This window comes from Rasamsonia byssochlamydoides (assembly GCF_041956645.1).
Source record: "Rasamsonia byssochlamydoides strain NRRL 3658 unplaced genomic scaffold VTN77scaffold_58, whole genome shotgun sequence".
Taxonomy (NCBI): Eukaryota; Fungi; Ascomycota; class Eurotiomycetes; order Eurotiales; family Trichocomaceae; genus Rasamsonia; species Rasamsonia byssochlamydoides.
In genome coordinates this window covers 81,507-103,170 of record NW_027192441.1, presented here as the reverse complement: position 1 = coordinate 103,170, position 21,664 = coordinate 81,507, and the positions used below count along the sequence as shown (strand labels likewise).

The 21,664-nt window shown below is 46.8% G+C and overlaps 7 protein-coding genes and 2 non-coding genes across 9 annotated transcripts; 4 read left to right on the top strand and 5 right to left on the bottom strand.

Annotated features, from left to right (window-relative positions):
- The first annotated feature begins 3,446 nt into the window (after nt 1-3,446).
- On the top strand, nt 3,447-3,550 carry VTN77DRAFT_t114. The gene has a single exon. It is a non-coding gene; the product is annotated as a tRNA-Lys (tRNA).
- Nucleotides 3,551-4,543: 993 nt separating this feature from the next.
- VTN77DRAFT_7183 (uncharacterized protein) lies at nt 4,544-5,178 on the bottom strand (the record flags this gene model as incomplete). The annotated part of the gene is made up of 3 exons (XM_069423544.1): nt 4,544-4,804; nt 4,862-5,083; nt 5,143-5,178. The coding sequence occupies 3 exons, from the start codon at nt 5,176-5,178 to the stop codon at nt 4,544-4,546; spliced, it is 519 nt and encodes a 172-aa protein (XP_069275540.1).
- Nucleotides 5,179-8,794: 3,616 nt separating this feature from the next.
- VTN77DRAFT_t113 lies at nt 8,795-8,897 on the bottom strand. The gene has a single exon. It is a non-coding gene; the product is annotated as a tRNA-Lys (tRNA).
- A 1,402-nt stretch (nt 8,898-10,299) lies between these two features.
- Nucleotides 10,300-11,858, top strand: VTN77DRAFT_7182 (uncharacterized protein; the record flags this gene model as incomplete). Its single annotated transcript, XM_069423543.1, has 5 exons — nt 10,300-10,403; nt 10,474-10,596; nt 10,739-11,064; nt 11,156-11,420; nt 11,726-11,858. The coding sequence occupies 5 exons, from the start codon at nt 10,300-10,302 to the stop codon at nt 11,856-11,858; spliced, it is 951 nt and encodes a 316-aa protein (XP_069275539.1).
- Nucleotides 11,859-12,392: 534 nt separating this feature from the next.
- Nucleotides 12,393-14,515, bottom strand: VTN77DRAFT_7181 (uncharacterized protein; the record flags this gene model as incomplete). Its single annotated transcript, XM_069423542.1, has 2 exons — nt 12,393-14,343; nt 14,409-14,515. The coding sequence occupies 2 exons, from the start codon at nt 14,513-14,515 to the stop codon at nt 12,393-12,395; spliced, it is 2,058 nt and encodes a 685-aa protein (XP_069275538.1).
- Nucleotides 14,516-15,058: 543 nt separating this feature from the next.
- On the top strand, nt 15,059-15,813 carry VTN77DRAFT_7180 (uncharacterized protein; the record flags this gene model as incomplete). Its single annotated transcript, XM_069423541.1, has 3 exons — nt 15,059-15,088; nt 15,226-15,597; nt 15,679-15,813. 3 exons carry the CDS (start codon nt 15,059-15,061, stop codon nt 15,811-15,813), a joined length of 537 nt encoding a protein of 178 aa, XP_069275537.1.
- Nucleotides 15,814-16,340: 527 nt separating this feature from the next.
- Nucleotides 16,341-17,970, bottom strand: VTN77DRAFT_7179 (uncharacterized protein; the record flags this gene model as incomplete). Its single annotated transcript, XM_069423539.1, has 3 exons — nt 16,341-17,799; nt 17,860-17,890; nt 17,952-17,970. The coding sequence occupies 3 exons, from the start codon at nt 17,968-17,970 to the stop codon at nt 16,341-16,343; spliced, it is 1,509 nt and encodes a 502-aa protein (XP_069275536.1).
- A 417-nt stretch (nt 17,971-18,387) lies between these two features.
- Nucleotides 18,388-19,350, top strand: VTN77DRAFT_7178 (uncharacterized protein; the record flags this gene model as incomplete). Its single annotated transcript, XM_069423538.1, has 1 exon — nt 18,388-19,350. The coding sequence occupies one exon, from the start codon at nt 18,388-18,390 to the stop codon at nt 19,348-19,350; it is 963 nt and encodes a 320-aa protein (XP_069275535.1).
- Nucleotides 19,351-19,672: 322 nt separating this feature from the next.
- VTN77DRAFT_7177 (uncharacterized protein) lies at nt 19,673-21,594 on the bottom strand (the record flags this gene model as incomplete). Its single annotated transcript, XM_069423537.1, has 2 exons — nt 19,673-21,510; nt 21,567-21,594. The coding sequence occupies 2 exons, from the start codon at nt 21,592-21,594 to the stop codon at nt 19,673-19,675; spliced, it is 1,866 nt and encodes a 621-aa protein (XP_069275534.1).
- Nucleotides 21,595-21,664: the final 70 nt, after the last annotated feature.

Sequence of the window (21,664 nt, the reverse complement as noted above, 5' to 3'; positions counted from 1 at the left end):
ACAGAAAAAGTTATCCATGGAATGCAGAATAATAATAATAATAATAAGTAGTATGATATTTCCAGATCTAAATGCCTAAATAAAAACCACTTCGCCGAATCAAATAATCAAGAAAAAAAGAAGAAATCTAGAATCTAAAAATAGTCGCTACGAAGCAGGAGATCAGAAAAGGATAGGATATCGTTATCCGATTCCGAGAACCGACCGACCTTGCGGCAAGTTAACAATTTCCTCCCCCACTGGGCAGGACGAGCGTCTCAGTTATCCATACTCCGTACTCCGTACCGTATTCCATATATTTCTCGTATTCACAGCGAGTTGATTGGTTAGTCGGTTGTTAACAAACAGGTTCAGCCTCACCTGGCCCCTTTAACTTAACAGTTTAACTAACTATTACGATTCTGGTATTTGTTGTACGGAGTATTTACTCCGTAGGTAGGCAGCCTGTGCGAGTTTTTTTTTTTTACTGTCCAGTATCAAAAGTCAATTAGTTAGGTCCTACCTAACTAACACTACTAAATAATAATGATGAAGCAACTATCTACTCCGTTACTCAGCTAATTATTCCTACTATGGAGAAGTCAACCGAGAGAGTAGTCGGAGGGGGAAAAAAATAATTTTTCAAATGGGTTAATAACTGTATATACTAAGTCAACAGGGGCAGGTTCATAGCATCGAATTCATTTTTTATTTACCATTGACTCATACTCATAGTGACATGGCCTCCTCAGGAGTGTAGAATAATCTAGCTGTTATTATATAGACTAATTAATTCTTAGCACACAGTGTAGTGTTGTGTCTGGTTTAGTAGTTAATACAGTACATACAGTTGAACCGAACCCAATTATTGGTTTTCTCTGTCTTTTATTTTTCTTCAAGAAAGAAAGAAAGAAAGAAAAAATGTCGTCATATTAGTGTATTTCTATACTTTCATACGGTATGGTATATTCACTTGTCCTGAAACTTGGAATATATTTGCTACCTTACATTTACATGTACAAGAAGGTGTATATCCATATATGTACTGTCCTATGTATAATAGACTGTTGAGACCATGCATAGTACTTGACTGGAAAAAGAAAGGAAGGAAGAAAGGAAGGAATGGGAAAAAAATACTCTATAAAATAGAAGATGATGATGATGAACCACTCAAAAAAAGGAAATTCCTCTTCAGTCACAGTGATTTTTCCCTCTGGTAACTCGACTTGTCAAGACTTCGACTTTGACAATGGCAAGGGAGGCAAGAGTCCTTGGGATATGTCTCCCGCGTAGATATTTTTGATGGCCATTCCAAAACCAGACATTATGTCGTCGAAGACAGGAAGAGGGGGAGATGACGAAAAGTATTCTAGGAAGGATTTCATCTGTCACTGACAACAAATGACATGGGCCCATTATATACTCCGTATAGACCAGAAAGAAATGGATGGATCTCGAAATGGATGAATCTCGGTATTTTCGTTATTTCGCGTGATAGCTTCGAGCTCAGCTGCTTAAGATTTCTTATTCCCTATCTGACCTTCGGGAGCGAGCATTGCCCCCAAGAGAATCGATCTCTGATTCTCTGTTCTATCGTCTTGCTCATGGTCTCTCTCTCTCTCTCTTCTTCCCCCCTCTCCCCTTGCCTTTCCATATGAAAATTGAAGGGGACAAACAAGATCATCGAGAACAATGCACGGTCTATTCATCTGCTCAGGCATCCCCAGAACACCTATGCGCCAATGCCTCATGTGCCGCGAGCCTCTTTTCTGGATCAAAGTTGTCAATCCCGAGATGAGATCTTTGAATTCCAGATCAACGTTCTTCCATGGAGAGAACGGCTTACGTGGGTTCCTCTCTTTGAGGCCATCCTAAAGAACCTTGAAGAGCTAATACTGAGGGCTATTACTACCAAGATGCTTCAAGAGCCCATTTGAGCTGTCTTAATTAGTGAAATAAAAGATCCAGTGCTTAAGAATAATAGCTAATAAAACTCCTTATCTTTGCCCAAGTCCTCTTTTATTAACTATAAAGATGACTTTTTTGAGAACTATATAAATGCACTACAGATAGAACTAGTAAATAGCCATTCTAAGAAGGCTCTAAGTTATAGTGAGTCTAGCAACTTATGACAATGCTAAGAGAGAATATATTAGAAGGCTTGTTTACCCTGCCCTATGCATGTGCTTCTGGACTGCGCCACATCAGGTTGCCTACCTGTTTACTGTATATAGCAAAAATGGAAATGTAAAAAATGGAAATACTATCTAGGTCGATAGGACTACTAACTAGGGGGCGAATGACCATAAACATTGATTATTATTATTCCTTTTTTTTTTCTTGACATTATTGGTAAGGTCTCGTCCTATAAGATATTTAATCGGCCAAAGGTTGTTTTTGATTTTTTTACAAGGGGAGATACGGGAGCCCCCCTATAATAGATACATTGGATCAGTATAGCCAGCTGAGGCCCAGGCTGGGTCTCTCTCTCTAGCTAAGCTGAAGGGGTAATATGCGGAGTACTATGGCTCTCTTCTCTCGAGAGGATAAATAGAATTGACTAGGAGCAAGATACAGTATATGGTGTATATAGGTGGTAGAATCGTAAGGAGTAAATACTACATAGATAGGACTACTAACTAAGGGACAGATAAGCATATAATGTTAACGTTAATTATTAATGATTATCCCCTTTTTTTATTTGTATTATTGGTAAGGTCTAACCCTGAAAGATTAAATATTTGATATTGGAGTTGTTTTGAGATGTTATTAGATAAAAGGTGCAGGAAGACTAAGCTTTGTAGGCCTTTTTTTTATTGTATTGCGTTATTATCATTTGTGCATAATGTAGGTCTACCGAAACGCAGAGTGTCCTGTGGACTTCCTCCTCTCTCCTGGGGGATTCGTTCAATGAAACAATGACAGCCGGACTGGCCGATTGGTTCCGTGGTCTTTGATGTTATTCTCTGCATTTCGTGCTGATCGCGATTCTGCTGGCAGTAGTCGTGGTGTTGTGCAGTGATGGCGATAAAGTCGGACATTATCAGATAAGGTTGTAGAAGGGGCGATAACCCCCAAAAAAGGCCTTGTTCGGGTTCAAGCATGCCCTGCAAAGGTGGAACAGAGAGGACAAGCACAAGAGTCCCAGTTGTTTGGCGGCCAAAGAGCTAGCTGATGGTGGTGCATAAAATGCCGGTCGATTATTTTATATATATCTTCGCGAACTTAGTTCACTTTTTCCTTGGTAGGAGTAATAGGGATAGCGACAAAAAAGATTCCAGTGATTATATTTCGACTGGACATCGATTAATTAGTAATAAAAAAACCAGTACAGCTATTTCAGTATGAATAAGCCTCAAGGAGAGATTGAATATGACAGACGAGATCGAATCAGCGGGAAATCATAGAGAATCCTGGTTGTTGTTCCTGATATAAATCATTAATGTGACCAGGACTACCATCAAGGCGCCGGGCTAGCTCAATCGGTAGAGCGTGTGGCTCTTAGTCTCTGCAGTTGCAGATAAGAGACCAATCAACCACAAGGTTGCGGGTTCGACCCCCGCGTTCGGCTATTCCTAGAAAATAACCTTGAGAGCGCCTCTTTTTTTTGCTTTTCCTACTCTCCCAACTCTCCTAACATTTCCATTCATTCTGCTTACATTACACTGTATTATATATTATGTTATATTATTTCTTTCCTTTTCCTTCTCCCCCTTTTTCCCCCTTCTTGGCTCCCAAGTTTTTGTCATGGAATGTATGTAGTACACAGTTACTGTACATCGCCACTTGCACGGTGCTTATCATTCATTGTATGACGCCACTTCCTCCTCATATCATTAATAGTATGACTAGTAGAGATTTTTTTGGCAACTTTGCATCTTGTATTCTAACCCCAACCAATTATACTTAACCACCAATTCATAATTGACAGGGGAATAGGCGTACATGCTATTAACCAACTTAGGTCGAAAGCGAGTAATGTCGTATTAAGATGATTTTGTCGTACGAGTTGCGCTGGTTCTGAGAATCGCCCCACTGTTCCTACACGAATACCCGGCAGATCTTGGGCACGGATGGGGCGTTGTTGTTCCTGGGATCGGCCACCATGGTTTTCGGAATGGCTACGACAGGACTAAGCCCTCTTCGCGTTCAATACAGTGGACGCAAAAATAATTCTATCAAGCGTCGTTATCAACCGAAGAACAGGAAAAGCTGTAAACCCTGAAATCCATGTGATCTATGTTAAGATGTGGCAAAGCGCTCGCTGCCGCAGTTTTGATATCGAGCTGCCGACCGACGGTTATCAGTTTCGATATCGAGGAGGGATGGATATCTTTTGAACTATCTCATAATCTCTTGTCCAATAATCTATTAACTTCAAAGGACGTTTCCTCAACCAGGGTTCCACATGATGTGAAGACTTCAGAGAACAGTATAGGCTCTATCTCCCTAAACTCTAAAACAATCTCAGTTCTATCAGAGAATGCCTATAAAATGAGAACAGATGGCACATACCCCTATTGCGTATTATTTATTTATCCCCAATCCCAAAGAACATTTATTGTTATACAACACCACCCCTGAAGCTTCTGTTCTTGCCTGACAAGAAAAAGGAGCATGCAATAATAGTGATACAAACAATGAAGTCAATGAACATAAATGCTGCATCAGCCTTGGCAGAGGAGCACCTGCTGTTCAATTTTCCATCACCATAAGCGCAGCCCAGTTGACCATTCACCGTGATACAGCCTCCGCTGAGCAGCACGTTATTCCATGTCGTATTGGGGTTAGAGCAGTCAGTCCCACGAAGGGTGATCGCAAAGGCCTAAAAGAGAAGTGAGTTAGTGTTGTTATATATGGGTAGATATCAAGTTATACATACAAGGCCGCCAGCGAGAAATGCAAGGCTTGCCAGGCCATCAAGAGCCCAGGTAATAATACCATTCAGGGAGTCGACAAACAGAGATCCAAAGCCGATGAGTGCCGCAAGGATGCCGAGACCACCCGTGAAGGCACCGTAGCCTGTTGTTGCAGGCACGGAGTTGACTACTTGGCCTTTAGCAAGAGTTACAGAAAGACCAAGGACGACGATCGCAAAGAGACACTGTGTAAGTATCAGCAGATGTTCTTGTCTAAGAAAAATGCCCATGCAAAGCTCCTTGCCTGAAATATGCGAAGGATCGCGGCAAACAATTGCATCTTGAAGGGTTCAAGGAATTTTGATAGAGTTGTGAAAATAGGAAGAGATAATGTAACTCCCACTTGGGTTGAAATATGGAGCGGAGTACTTGCGCAATTAATAACAGCAGTAAGGAGAGGTATACCTTTGAGTAATGTGAAACGAAGGAACTGAGAAAAACTTCGAATGACTCTTAATATTTAAAAGGAAGATGGGCACTGGCTCAGGCAGACAAGGCGGCACAGCACGCGTAGCTTTGCTAGCTGCTTGGGCAGGATGAGGCTGTATTGGAGACTTATGTCCAATCAGGTATGCTCAAACACAAACAAATGCAATTCTTGACGATCTGTGCTTCCCTAGTAATAGTTGGAGGCATAAGCGCCCAGTCATCGATTGTGGTGAGCCGCCGCAACAGCCACCAACACCTTCGTTGCATAAGGTAGGCCATTACTGGTCGATTAAGATAGCCAACATTTCAGCCGCAAAGAAAATACAGAGCAGTAGGTTATTTCCGTGTTCGCGCCCCGACTCTAACGGTGAGCGGGGAAGGGAATTGTCTCATTATCCTAGGCGCTTTGAATAGGGTTGCCGCCCCGACTGGAGGGGGAAGCTATTCGTTTGAACCCAGAATTATTACTGGCAAACAATGGTCAGGTAAACCCTATATGTTAGCACATCATTATGAAGATCTTTGCGTGTTTTGATACCAGAACTGCATAACCACGTGTCCATCTCCTGTTTAAATTAAAGTGGGATGTCTTCAGTGAGAAATTAAAACTCCGAAGGGAAATCTGGGGACCTCTGTTAACCCTGACAAGCACATGATATATGCTCCTAGCTATTTTAAGAGGCATGGTTGCAAAAATATAGTGATAACCAACCAGTTTGTACAGCGGCTAAAGCTGAGGTGCCATTCACTTGGTTCATTATTATCACAATCAATCGGTGGGAAGCAATAGTGTGATTTTGGGGTGGGGGGCCTCTACTTTTAGCCCTCCATTTTTGAGCACCATCCTTGTCTTTTCCCCCTCTTTTTTTTTTGACCGGGTTGTTGCCTGTATAAAGATTTTGCTCCTATCTCGAAGTATGCTGTTATACAGGCAACCTTAGGGTGTCTGATTAATATGCTTATGGACACCTTAATATAGAACCATTAAGGCGGGAACCTTTTATTGAAAAGTAGATAAGTAGAGAAAACATAATCTCGTTTATGCGTTTCTCTCTAAATCACAAGCAAAACACCAGCATTTATCTGCTCACAGCCGCAACACTCCCTTTCTAGCACCCAGGTCTATTTTAAGCACCTACTTCTATTTTTGGCCTCCTATGTTTTATGTCCCTTTAATATTTATAACTCTTTTAAGTTCACTATATATAATGTCCCTTAGAGGATCATTCTTTATTTATCCTGGAAATCTAGGATGGCAGTTTGAGATTTTTGCAGCTCTTTTTTTTTACCTGAAACTTATAGGATAGATTCTTATTAACTTCAGCTATATCAAGGAATGATTCTAGAATAAAGGCTTATTAAGAATCTGGGGGAAATATAATCTGAGATATCAAAACAAAGAGGAGAGACTTGGATAGTATGATCTGCATTATATGAGAATAATGCTCTATCTCTGTGCTCTAAGTATGGTATAGCTAGGAAAATGGTGCTGGGAAAAATTGCCTTAGTATAGTATCCTTACTACATCCTCCTGGGAAAATATAAGTTAGAGACCATGTGAGCAGACAAACGTGGGATCTAGATAACATGATTTGTACCGCCTAGTACGGAGGGTTATTCTAGCTTGAGCTCTGGGGGTGGCTCAGCTGGGAAAATGATACTAGGAGAAATTGCCTCAGCATCATATTGTCGCCACATTCTCCTAGGAGGATATAGGCACGAGATTACTAATATGTTGCGAAGTATTGTCAGGAGAGTGAGGTTAACATATCTTGACTGGGAACGTTATCCCAGCTATGGTCTCCCAGCAGAATATGGCAAGGAGAGCCTTTCCAGAACATACAGACTAGGCAGAATATCCTCACCAGATTCTCCTAGGACAAAGAGCCAAGAAAAGCCAGCACTAATAACAAGCATATGGTGAGGAGAGCAAATTTAGTACAAGTTGACTGGGAATGCTCTCCCAGCTACAGTCTCCTAGGATAGTATGGCCAGAAGTAGACTACCCCATAATGGACTGCAATAAAAATAACATGGAAGCGCATATGGGCAAGTTAACCTTTCTCGAGATATTCTGGAGCCAGAAAGTAACGCCTATACTTTAAGATCCATTTTATGAAGGGGTGCAGGATTGACTGTGATATATCAGGATTGCTCGGGTTTCGATATCGACGAATTGCTCTGTTTTCACTCCTAGGGGTCAAGAGAAAATGCCTGAAAGCGTCGAACGAATCAAATCAAATCTAGGCCTTTGGTTGTGTAATCGAAAAAATAACGTGGCTATTAAGGGCTGAGATAATAATTGGATGTGCTAATAAACCCAATGAATGCCATGACCCTTTCTGTCAGCTAGCATATTTTCAGCCCCTATAAAATAACAAAACATCTATTAGAGAACAGTGAGTTACATGGCTGTCCAGATATTATTTTGGAGGACCATTATTGCTAGCCCTTCCATTAAGTGACATTCTTTTGGCCAATTACAAAGAGAGGTTACATATATTAAGTCCAAAAGATGGCTGTAGGTTACTACCAATCTAGAGCAGAAATACCTAGGACTCAAAGAAATAGTCGGCTTATGCCGTTCTATGAGGTGCAGTTGACGGAGTCTAGATGGGTATGGAGGCCCTAACAAGAGGGGTTAGAAAATGAGCACAAAAGTTCCAAAGAAGAGCACAGAGGCTCGAACTGGCATCCAGCTGATTCTCTCCATGGAGCAGTTCTTAACATGGATTTCTATAGATTGATTCTTTCTATAGAGCAATTTCTATGGAATGATTCTCTCCATAGCATTATCCTTTCTATGGAGTAAGTTCCAGGGAATGACTCTCTACGGAGTGATTTCCACGGATTAATTTTTTCCATAGTGTCAATTCTAAGGAGTGACCCATATATGCCTGATTTCTTTAGTCCAGAATCCTTAAATCGGGAGGGAGGACATCAGGGGCAGTGCTTAACCATTCGTTCTAGCGATACACGGATACAAATATATGTCTGATTAAAATATCTATTCACACTTCAAAGGAATCGTAAGGAGTTTTGGAGCATTAGAATACTAGGAACGAGAACCGTCGAATAATATTAATAGTGGAAGACGAACATTCTCTATATTAGATTAAAGGGGCTAGATATGCCTATGGAGAAAGTACATTGTTGTATCCTTAAATTTATTCAGTATTTCTGGCGTAGGTCTCTATATACCTTTTTACAGGAAAAATATGCTTTCAAATAAGGATAGATAGGAAATGGCTCTGGTTCTAGCCGATTTATGTATCCGTTTCCTGGGATCCGCTATTAGACCTGTTGGCTCTGAGAGCGGCTCTATTAGATCGTTAAGGTTCTTGAGGTGGATTGATTCTTCATGCCCAAGAACAAAGAAAAAAAAATTCAGGAAACAAGTTTGAAAAGAAAAGTAAAAACTCAAAAAAAATTCAAAAAAAGGCGCGTACAAGGTTCTTTCTAGGAACAGCCGAACGCGGGGGTCGAACCCGCAACCTTGTGGTATCGGTCTCTTATCTGCGCTTTGCAGACGCTAAGAGCCACACGCTCTACCGATTGAGCTAGCCCGGCGCCTTGTTGGAGTGCCCCGCACTGGCTAAGCTTTATTAAGAAGAGAGACCTTTTCCGCTAGATTAGGTCACTGCGCCACACGCCACAACTACATTTACTCCGTACTGCCTTTCTGGGAGTGTTCGCTACAAGGTTTAGATTTTGCCTTTTTTTTTTAAAAAAAAAATATAGTACTTTTTGGCAATAAAGAATTCAGTTTTTACTTCAATAGGCGAGGTAAAATTGCCAGTTTTCTTGCTGGTATATTTTTCAGGTGAGCATTCTGTAGATTCCTGTCTTAACAAGAGAGTCACTCTTTTTTTTTTTGGAAAGAAGAGGCACACTCTCATAGTCCTTACAGAGATGGCTTGGTTTTTCATTTTTTTGTGTCGCCTCTGGAAGGCATCTCAGCAAAATTAAGCGGAATCTTTGGATCTTGTCCTTCAGCACTATTAAGCTTCCTTCCAGAGGGTTGGTTAAGAAATATATATATCTGCGGACAGATGAGTTTTCGACCATTGGATCCCCCATAAAGGCCGGGAAGAAAACCTTAGTTCCTGAATTCTTATTCTATGAAGTTTGAATCTGCATATTGACGTCTGACGTCTCCATGAACCTCGCGTCCAAAGCTCCCATGCAATGTTGACCATTTTCCTATATAGTTACAAGTCACGTGCATCCATAAAAGGGCCCAACGCCGAGACCGCGTTTCCTGCCAACCCGGCTTTTTCCCTCGACAACTTACTACTACTATCCATACCGCATCAACAATTCCGTATATGGCCACGAGCGTTTGAATGGTCAGTCGTTGAATTATACCTTTGTTTGTTTGTGGATGGGATCTTAGATATTCCATCCTTTGCCCTTTTCCCGTTCTCCTTCCTTTTATATCCGAGATCATCAGCAGGATATCGTTGATGCTACTGCTTCACTGCTAGGAGTGGGCGCTTTACAGTTATTTCTGGATATACCGTCGTTTCGGGCTCAATTCTTGTCTATACACATACACATACCTCTGATATTGTCTATCATCAGACACGTTTCTCTTTTTCTGGGATCTGATCATCTCGTTCAAGCAGCCTGTGTACATTGTACAGTGAATTGAACAGCTGGTCATTGCCCAACATTTCTTATTATCTTCTATTCTCATCTTATTTCATGACGTTATGTCATATGTCATTCTCCATGTGTTGAGATACCACCCCCAGTTTGCATTGTTAAACCAAACGACGGCCAAAATCTGCGTTCGGGCATAGCGAGGCATCATCCCTTTCTGAATTCCTGGTTGTTCTTTCTTTGTTTCTTTATTCCCAGTGAAAGCTCGAGGATGACTGTCCCAACTACGCTTTTCTCTTGTTCGGCATCAATATGTGCGTCACGACAAGGCCTGCGAATACTACGAAGAAACAAGAACGCGTTGGTCATGTCTAGTCTGGACTTCCTGGTCTTTCCTTCCAAATCTGGGCATGGAATCTCGTCAATCACAACCTTTCACCATGTCTCGAATTATAATCGGTTGAAGATCAGGTACAATTCGTTCCTACCAGATCCCGAGGAATTTCATTTAAAAGGACACTGTTAATGATTTTCCACTCAGAGACTCCAGGAACTGGTCCTGTCGGGGTACAAGCATGGGCTCAATAAGGACCATTCTTCCAATTCAGCAACGAAGAAGGACAGGGACGAACAGATCCCCTGAAGAAAAAGAACCACCCGAAAAGTAGGCTCTTCTCGACTCGTTCCTACTCGAATGCTATTTTCTACTCTCCGTGGATTTTCTTCATTCCGAGGTTGTGAAGAGAAACACAGGAAGAGCCCAGAACAGCCAGAGAAGGTACAGCACTAATAGAATCGATAAGTAGCAGCGTCCAGAGCAGTTCCAAATCGAAGCCTCGATTACTATCCCGACTCCCTGCTTCGGTGCATGAGAATATCTACACTGTGCCAAACATTCTGACCTTCTCGCGCCTCGCAGCTGCCCCAATCGTGGGATATTTACTCGTCCACAACCATCACGCCGCTGCATTATCATTATTCGCCTACGCCGGGATAACAGACCTTATCGACGGATACATTGCGCGACGGTACAACCTGCAGACCGTCGTTGGAACGATCATTGACCCTGCAGCCGACAAACTGCTCATGACGATCAGTGTCGTGTGCTTAGCGTTGAATGGATCGATGCCAGGTTAGTAGTCAGACCTATTTTTTGCCTGTAAAAGATGAAAAACTTCCAACCTCCAACTTTCAAAAAGGCTAATCTTTTTCAACGGCGGCAGTCTGGCTGGCCGTTCTTATCCTGGGACGAGATATTGGCTTGAGTATTTCGGCAATCTACTACCGATGGATCTCTCTCCCACCACCCAAGACCATGGCCCGATACTGGGACTTTTCGCTTCCGTCCGCCGAGGTGAGGCCTACGGGTATCTCCAAAGTGAATACCGCTCTCCAGCTGCTGCTCGTGGGGTCTTCCATGGCCCTGCCTGTCGTGCCGGAATGGCTGTCGGGAGCATGGGGTCTGAGTGATTGTCTGATTGGATTACAGTAAGTTGGATTTTCTTTCGCCTTAGCAATTCTTTTTTTTGCGCATGTGGGAGAAGTTCGGCCGCCTCCCGCCCGTTATAAGTGCTTTACAGGATTTTTCCNCCATAGGGTGTGGAAAACAGGGCTTCCCGTCCGCTCAGCCGTACTTAAGCCACACGCCGGCTGGTTAGTAGTTGGGTTTTTAAAAAAAATTTTTATAATTATTAATTATCATGGATTTATTTTCGTGTTCCATTTATTTTATTTCATTTATTTTGTTTTATCCCATCTTTCTGTCACTGCCCTGACTGATTGACTACGGATAGATACCTCGTCGCAGCAACCACCATCTGGTCCGGACTCAGCTACGTCTTCTCCAAAGACGCGGTCAAGATCCTCACCAACAAGGAGATCCAAGAACGCATTGCTCGCGCTGAGGCGGCGAGGAAAAAGCGCTGATAGCCTGACACCAGCCCAGCTCCATACCATACCAGTCAGATTTGCATGGACGGACGGGCGTATAGAGCTGGAGCAGGTTCAGATTTTTTTTTCATCGTGTGTATTTACTAGTTTAGAGAGCGTCATTTCATTCTGAGTTTCTTTTATTTAGCTTGTGTTTTTTTTCTTTCAGTCACAGTCATAGGCTCATATCATAGGTAGTTTAGCATATCTATTCAAAGCAGCACATTATTTATTCAAACCAGGGAAGTGAATTTCCTGACTGTTTATTACATTGCACGTAATGTTATTTTATTATCGTACATAGATGCATCATTTCTTGTTTTCCCGTTGCAGATGTGGTACTCCCCTCCATTGACTCCTGACTCCGACCGGCCCATTGATATAGTGTTGTTGCGTTGCGCTGCGCTCGTCCCAGATATGCAATACAGGTAGGAAAAGGAAGGGGAATGACTATAAGAAAGCAAGCAAGGTGAGAGGGTATCATTGTTATACAAGAATTGCACGATAAGAAGAGGGAGAGCGCGCACGCTCTTAGAGTGAAGAACTTTGCTCCATGGCTGCTGCTTCGGACTCTTCCGCTCTTCCTCCCAGCTTACGTACGTGCATCAACAATCTCAGCGCACCTGCAGGCGTGACACCTTCGATTCTCCTGGCCATGCCTATGCTCTCAGGCCGGACACGTTCAAGTGCCTGCCGCTCTTCTATGCTGATGCCGTGGACCTTGGAGTAATCCAGGTCCGGCGGGAGGAGCAAGTTCTCTTCCCGCTGGAACTTTTCAGCCATGATCGCTTGTCGTTCCACGTACGGTGCGTACCGGCCCTCAATGGCAACGCGTTCTTTGATCTCAGGCGGGAAAGAGGCCGGAGTGTAGACGGTGCCACTGGGTGACTCGATGTGCGGAATCAGGGAGTCGATATCAGTGCCGTTTAAGCAGAGCAAGTCAAGAGCGGAGCGGATGGAGGTGTCGACGCGGGTGTTGAAGCCCTTGCGTGACCATTGTGTCGATGACATTTTGGTATTCTCTAGAAGGCTCTTAAGTTCCTCGATCTGCGCTTTGGTTTCGGAGAAGTGTCGCCATCGCTTGTCGGACACGATACCAGCGGCCCGGCCCATCGGTGTGAGGCGTAAATCGGCGTTGTCGGAGCGGGTTGAGATGCGAAACTCGCTGCGGGAAGTGAACATGCGGTAGGGCTCTGTAACGCCCTTGGTGATGAGGTCGTCAATCATGATGCCGATGAAACCATCAGAACGCGTAAGGGTGAGCGGGGACCGGCCTTGAGCTGCCAACCCAGCGTTCGTTCCCGCCAGGATACCTTGACCGGCGGCTTCCTCATAACCCGTGGTGCCATTGATCTGACCAGCCAGATACAGACCACTGATGAGTTTTGTCTCTAGAGTAGGCTTGAGATTGCGTGGATCGACGTAGTCGTACTCCACGCCGTAGCCGGGCTGCAGCATGCGAACATTTTCCAACCCGCGGACCGTCCGCAACATGGCCTCCTGGGCTTCCGCAGGAACCGTCATGGAAATGCCGTTTGGATAAATGACCTCATTTGGTGCAAATCCTTCGGGCTCGAGCCAAATCTGATGCCGTTTCTTATCCTTGAAGCGCATAATCTTGGACTCCAGAGAAGGGCAATATCGCGGGCCCTTGACGGTTTCACGGATGTGCACCGACTTGTCCAGGTTGGCCCGGATGATGTCGTGAGAGGCTTCATTGGTATAGGTCATCCAACACGTCAACTGGCCCTCGTCACCAACTTGCACCGTCTTATTGAGGTAAGAGAATGGCTGAGGAGGGGAATCGCCGCGTTGAACCTCAAGGCCGGAGAAATCGATGGTCTTCCGATCCAGTCGCGGTGGAGTGCCCGTCTTCAAGCGGCCCAGTTGGAAGCCAGCTTCCCTGAGCGATTTGCTCAAACCAAATGTGGCCGCCTCACCCATCCGGCCTGACGGAAAGCTCTTGAGTCCAATGTGAATCTCTCCGCCTAGAAACGTCCCGGTTGTGATCACGACACGGCCGGTTGGGATAACCTCGCCGGACTGTAGTCTGACACCGACAATTTTGCCCTTGACGCCGGGCATCCCCTCCAGCCCTTCTCGTGAGATGACAATGTCCTCGACCTTGCCTTCCAGGATACTCAGACCCTCTGTCGCGAGCAGCTCCTCTCGCATATATCTCTTATACAAGTCCCGGTCGATCTGTGCTCGCGGGCCCCAAACTGCCGGCCCTTTCGATCGATTCAAAATCCGGAACATGATCCCTGCCTTGTCGACGATTCGACCTGCCACTCCGTCCAAGGCATCTATCTCCCTGATCATCGTACCCTTGCCAATTCCTCCGAAGCTGGGATTGCACGAGCAAACGCCGATGTTGGAGAGAGACGGGGTGATCAGGGCGGTTCGAGCACCGGAACGAGCAGCAGCAGCACATGCTTCAGAGCCTGCATGACCACCTCCAATGACAATTACATCGTATGGCCTGTCGACAGACACCGATCAGTCACGTTGTCCCATTTGCGGAGATGGGAGCCGCATATCGCCTACCGTGTGCTATCAGAAACAGTGGCCAAACCACGATATTGGGCCACAATCCTCGTACGAGGGCTGTGGCCCCGGGGAAATAAGGCCAACGAGCGTGCCCGAAAGGCCATTGTGATGTGTTGATGTCAGCTGCTGGATGTTGTGATTATTTTCGACCTTCAACAATCTCCCGCCGATAGATCAGAAAAATCACGTGCCTTGTCTGCTCCACTCCGTATCTACCGAAACATTACTAATCACCTGCAGGACAGGCAAGAGTTAATTCATTGCTCACTAGGCCAGTTCTGGCTCGGTCTTGCATAAGTCGAAGTTGGGCTTGGATGGCGCCATCTTGGATCCGCACGCGCCAACTGCGGGGCTGAATCATTATTTCTTGCTGATGGACTCCAAAATTACAAGCTGCTGACGGGTTACTGTGAAATAAGGTCTTTATTTTCCACCTACGTAAGTACGTCAAAGGTACGGAGGTACTACTTTGCAGTTCTGACTGTAGTAAGCACTACTGACGACGGTAAGCACTATCGGCGACGATCCATTGGAAGGCCATAAGATAGACGCGAAATCTCCGCAGTACATATATATATTGGAATCACTGCCAGCTTCTTTCTTTCCTCTACCTAACACACATCTCAGCCCTCCCATTTCTTATCAAGATGAAGGCATACTGGTTCGACAACGCTCCTGTGAGTACAGGAACCCTCCCTCGTTTATTGCGCATCTACAAATTATAATCATTCGTCATTCCATCCCACAGTATCCCTCATTTTAGTCCTCTCAGGCTTTTATCTATGGACGTGGCTGACCAGATTTCACCCTCCAGGGCGACCAGCGCGAAGACCACGACTCGGGCCGTCCCGTGGACGAAGCCTACCTCGCCTCGCTGGGTGTCCTCTACCGTCGCTGCCCTGACGTTGCGCAGGTCGACGCTCTCGCCAAGGAACGCGGCTACAAGAACCGCGATGAGATCACCGTCTCCCCGGAGAAGATGGGCGCCGTGTACGAGGAGAAGGTGAAGTCTTTCTTCCAAGAGCATCTGCACGAGGACGAGGAGATCCGCTACATCCTGGACGGAGAGGGCTTCTTTGATGTCCGCGATGCGCAGGACGAGTGGGTGCGTATCCGCGTCGAGAAGGAGGATCTTATCGTGCTGCCGCCAGGGATCTACCACCGCTTTACGACCGACAGTAAGAACGTAAGTCAGACGTCTCTTCAGCTCGTCTCTCCTCTAGAAGAAGGTCATAGATGGACAGTGACTAAATAAACCATGATGTAGTATATCAAAGCCATGCGTCTCTTCAAGGACGAGCCCAAGTGGACTCCGCTCAACCGCGGCCCCGAGGTCGATGAGAACCCGCATCGGAAAGCCTACCTCGAGTCGAGAAACGCTCAGGCTGTTCCTGCCAACTAAAAGTGAAGAAAAATCGAAAGACATGCAGATTTTGTCTGTGAGGCGGAATGATGTGAAATGAGGAATGAATGACTATGTAAATAGAGAGACGATATTTCTCGCAAAAATTGCTGGATACCGATACCAATTGCTTCACTATATTTAATTTCAATGAACATATATTTCTCTCGTCCATTCTTGATTCAACTCGGAGATGACGCCTATGAGCCTATGACCAGAGTAAGAATGACTTCTTGTTACCTACTCAATTTGCCCTACCGTTTTTGCTGGATCTAATGGACTTCATAGGAATTGAGTTGAAGGAATAGTGGATTTGATGGTTTCTGGTCGCTGGTCTTGAATAATCTTGCTGTTTCCCTCTGAACAAGATGCTATAATCTTCTACTCATATCATCTAGGTTGAGGACAGGCTGAACAGATATCCTCGCTTTATTTTCCCTGAAAAGACGCTAATAAACAAAAAAAAATGAGTTAAAGAAATCCCCCATGCAAATATAGTACAATAGCAAACGTATGCATCAACTTGATCATAGCGTGGGAACAGTGCCAGGCATTGACCCAGGCATTTCCAAGTGCTCCGCACTACCACTGCCGCCGTTGCCCTGGCCCATCATGCTTGGACTGCGGTGAAGACTGCTAACCCCACCGTACACGCCAGTGGACCTAGACATGCCGTCAAAATTCGGAGATCCAAAGTCAGTACCCCTGCGATACCTCAATCCCTCCGCTTCTCGGTAATTGTCATGCCCTGTGTCATCCGATCGGGAAGGCATCTCCATTCGATTCGGTTGATCTGTCTGCGATGCCGCCGCAGCGGCAGCAGCAGCCGCGGCCGCCGCAGTGGCTCCGGCGTCTGCATCCTCACCAGGTCTAACACCGGTCCTGCCCATCCGGGGCCAGAAGTCGGGTAACCCGACTACCTGGACTCGGGGCTCAACTACTCGTTCCTCGAACCAGGCGTGGACACGCGCCTCGACCAGCTGCGCGACCTTAGGGACGTCTTGCAAGCGGCTCCGAGAACCGATAAGGGAGCGGACGGAGAGATCGAGGCGATAGTCTGGAAGAAACGAGAACGCGAGGTTTGTTTTGGGAACGCCCGTTTTAGGCGGCGAATTCTGCGCCGTGGTATCTCGTGAGTTGCCAACTGATCCATTGGCGTCTGAGGGCTTATCGGGGGACGGAGACGGAGACGGAGTGTGTGATGCAGGAGATGTGGAAGCGGGAATGAGAGAAATGCACAGCGTCCCGGAGAATCGAACTACAGAGATCGACAATGCCACGGGAAGGATGGCAGAGTATGGCTTCGGGTAGTTCAATATTAGCGAGGTCTCAATGGCAATCGACAGGTTGTCATCGCTGAGATCGACATCCATCAAGGCCTGCAGCCTCCCTCCATCGGAGTTGGGATCATCCACTGCGATGACACGGCAGTTGCTGAATATGGGAAACTCCTCGCCCAGGGAAATATCGGTGACCTTGATGGTGTCAATAAAGGATGGTTTCTTCTCGGGGTTGTTCAACGCCGCTGAAAGGGAGTCAAGAATGGACGACGTGGGCGAGTCCTTCAACAGGTACGCAGTTTGCCGGTACTGAGCAATTGTCTGTGCAATCAAGACATTAAACCAGTCCAGAGATTCCGGCTGATGTGTAGAATGCTGCATCCGATGTCGCCCATGTTTGTTGGACAGGTTCGTTGGAACCGCATTGTAGTAGGTCTTTTTCAGGATGTTACGCGTATTCGTCGACGATGACGGGACCGGTCGAAGGACGTTCGAGTTGGAGGGTTTCTCGCGTAACGACCTGGAACTGTTCCCATTCGGGTCGATCTGGTTGAGCGAGTAGGAACGACGATGGGCCGCGGTGCGACTTGCCAGCCCTCGAGATGGCGGTGCCGGTGCTTCGCCAAAGATGAAGAACTTGATGAAGGCACCGATCAGCAGCACCACTGATAGTTGGCCAACGAGAAGGCCTTGCGTGAAGGAAAGGCTATATTATGATCGGGTCAGGTTCTGGCCTCAGCGAACGGCATAACGAAGGGGTCCTTACGAGGACTGGACGGGGGCAGCACAAGCGTCATCTGAAGGAAGACATAGTCAGCAGTGTTCTGCGAAAGATGCCGGGTAGAGCCGCCAACGTACTCTGCGAGCACTGAGACATGGTAGACAGCGTTCTCTATATCGCCCACCATCCCTCGCCGATACCAATGAATTGGACCTGTTCTACGTCTTCTTGTAAGATCACGGCGGAAGAAGAAAGGCGACGTTCTTCCGAGCCGATCGCCGCCACTAACCTTGAAGCTTAGGTTAGTTACGGAGTATTTTTTCTTTATCGGATCGGCCCGATCTTATCGTCTTGCGTCACTCCTCTCGCGTTGGAAAAGGCCACGCTGGACATTCGAGTCCAGGCAACAACAGCGATTGTATGCCAGTTGAAATTAGGTCTTTTCGGGCTGCACTGACGAGAATCATGTGCCTCTGATACATTTAATCCAACCTGACTCACCAGACTGGAGTATTTTTCATCTTTGATATACTAACTACTTTGCGGCTTCTCTTCCGCATAGCGCTGGCGAAAATGCACTCATCTTACACTACAGCATTCGCTCTCCTGCTCTCCTTCTTTTCGCCTGCGCTCTCAATCGGGAGACCTCCGGGAAAGGATGCGATCCTCCTATCCAAGGTCCATTCCCTGACATTGCACGCAGACCGTCTAACTACCGGACGACGGACTGACCCGATCCCGCAACTGACCTGTACGGGGCCTTCCAAGAGTATCTGCAAGCTTTACCCGATCGAGACGATGCGCTGCACGAATCAAGGCTACGACTATGACGAGGAGGATATCCAGTGGACCTGCACCGCTTCACTCCCTCCAGAGTTTAAGCTTGGAGCCACGGACGTCGTCTGCGAGGGATACCGGAGCCCCGATGATAAATGGGTGCTCAAGGGAAGCTGCGGGGTAGAGTATCGCCTGCTTCTGACAGAGGAGGGCGAGAGGCGATTCGGACACTTGCGTGACGCGGACCGATGGCGGATAAGCATTCCCGACACCGGGCTGTGGGAAACACTTGCAAGCCTTCTCTTCTTCGCCCTGTTCTTTGGCTGTCTTGCTTTCATTTTATACCGACTATATGTGGAATGGTTCGGCTCCGGCCGTAATAGACGACGAGGAGATAATGGTCAGGGTTGGGGATGGGGATGGGGCGGCGGCGGCGGAGGAGGAGGCGGCGGTGATGATCCACGAGGACCACCGCCGCCATACGATTATAACCCTGGAAATCGATTCTTCAAATCACCGACTTCCGGCTCGTCATGGACCCCAGGATTCTGGACGGGAGCATTAACTGGCGCTATGGCTGGGTATCAAATGGGACGGAGAGGCCAAGAGCGGAACACTATCCGGGGTTGGGGGCCAGGTCCATCCTCCTATCGGGGTAGCTACGAAGCCTACGATCCAGGTGAAGGCAGTTCAACTCAACCGCCGCGCTTCTCTTCAAGCAGACCCAGTACGGGATTTGGTTCTACGAGAAGGAGATAATGACACGAAGTGACGAAAGTTTTGTCGTATTGCTAGCAAACAGACCCGATTATGATGAAAATGAAATGTCTTCATGAAGGAAAACCTAACTACTGCTCAATCACCATAAGAACACAGAAGGAGTTACTTGTCTTTACTAAAAAGGTCGTTGTTCATTAAGAATGATTACAAGACACACAGACTCGGCTCAGCCGGTAAAGAAGAAAAATGCCTCCCGATCAAGTACTCCGTCCCAAAACGCCATTCTCACCCGGATCCAGTCTATTCCCTCTCGACGACACATCGTACAAACCACCGTTAAGCATGCTTGGCGCCAGGGGCTCTAAGCAGAGATTGGCAAATCGTCAATCGAACCCAATATCTCCTCCGTGCCTCCACCCAGGCCTCCTTTGAAAGTATTCGCTTTCTTAGCATTGCGAGACCTAGCTTTGTGATTGTGGGCACCGCCCTCGATGCTTGGTATCACATCCTTTCCGCCAACTGGGTTACGCAGAAGTTCTTCCTGAGCTTCCCTCTCTTTGGCGTGTTGGTCTTCTATCCGCTTTTTCTCCTCGTCTAATTCTTTCTGTATGACTCGAGGGTCGTCGTAGACGGTGTTGGTCATCTCCGAATACGTTGCGATATCGATAGTTTCACGTGGACCCATCAAGGCCTGTTTGATCCGCTCAGGATCACGGCGTTCTTCGTTGTTGAACTTGAGTTTGATCTGACGCCGTGATCTTCCTGGGAACATTTTACTGATCATCATAAAGTCGGTCCCGAACATTCGCAAGCCTCGATAAAACAGATCCGTCATTTCTTCGTCCCAAGACTCCGTCTTGGTCCGCTTGCCATACGACGCCTGGTTGATCTTCCTGGTGAGATTGTTTTCGACCACATCTTCCAGCTCGCCAGCATCTCTGGATGCATCGGCGTGGCGATCAACCTGCAGGGATGCCGTATCAATCACGATCTCTCCGTTGACGATTCTCATGCGAGGCCCAGCTTGTGGCTTCTTCTGCGGCGGCTCGACCTCATCTCCTATCAAAGATCCACCATTTTCTGCATTCTGCTTTATCGGAGTTCCGGCTTTCCGCCCTTCTTCTTTCTCCTTCTGTTTACGCTCCGACTCGGCCAACTCCATATTTCGTAACTCCATTTCACGCTTTGACTTCTTCCCAGTTTTTATATCCTTACACAACTCGGACATCTTGACGACTGTAGGCACAATCTCCACAAGTTCCGCATCTTCAGGTGTCGGTTCCCGCCTCTTTCGAGAGCGCTTTCTTCTGCCTTCGGTCGTATCTGCTGCGGCTTCCCCATCTCCCTCCACGGCTGTTCGTTTCTTTCTTGGTTTGGTCGCCTTTCGGCCCTTCTTGCTGGCCGCCGGTGTCGCGGTCTCGCTCTGCGTTTGTGTGGTTTCTAACTGCGTATTTGGTGGGCTCGTGATTGGTGGCGGGACGCTTTCCGTACGACCGGCAGGTGCTGCTGCCTCAGATACCTTGATACGCTTTGCTGGTCGCACTGGTGTCGGATCATCCTGTGAAGGTGAAACGCCAGCAGCCACAGAAGATTGATTGTCACCTGACGGGCCCTGGGGGCCTTGTCTTTTCCTCGTCGAAGTGGGCGCTTCTAGTCCATCCTGAGGTTGTGAATCTACGGTTTCTGCAGTAGACGCACTGTGTGCCTGCGGGGAAGGTTGAGGGGTACTCGGCGATGGTTCGACCGTGACCGATTCAGAGGTAGAGATGGATAATTTGTTCTTCGAGGTCGGGATTGGGATAGATATCGGAGTCTCTACGGATTCAGACGCTGCACTTGGACGTATAGACTGTTGCGGTCCATTTGATGCCGCTTCAGAGGTGGGGAGCGAAGGCTTAGGTTTGGGTGTAGGGATTGGGATGGGGGTTGCTGTTTCCGTAGAGGAAGATTTTGTTTGCGAGACATTATCTGGTTGATGGATGTCCGGCTCATGCGTATCCTCAGACGTCGTCGTTGACGTATTCACGGGTTCAGCGCTTGAAGGTGGGGGAACGACATTGTCTCCGGCCAGCTGAGGAGTCTGCGAGGTATTTTGGCTATCGACACTGGGTTTTGTCGGCGCGGGAGTAGAAGAAGCAGCAGCAGCAGCACCAGGACGACGAACGGGTGCTTTGGGTGCAAACTTCTTGCCCGACTTATCTGCACAAGGGAAAATATTAGGACAGGACGCAGAGCGGGGTTGTAGGTGCACATACTGACTGCAGAGCTCGAAAACGACACCATGTTCGCTCAGCCCTCTTGGGTTCAGGTCACATAGCGACAAACTGTGGAATCCTGCGTGGAATGCTGCTCA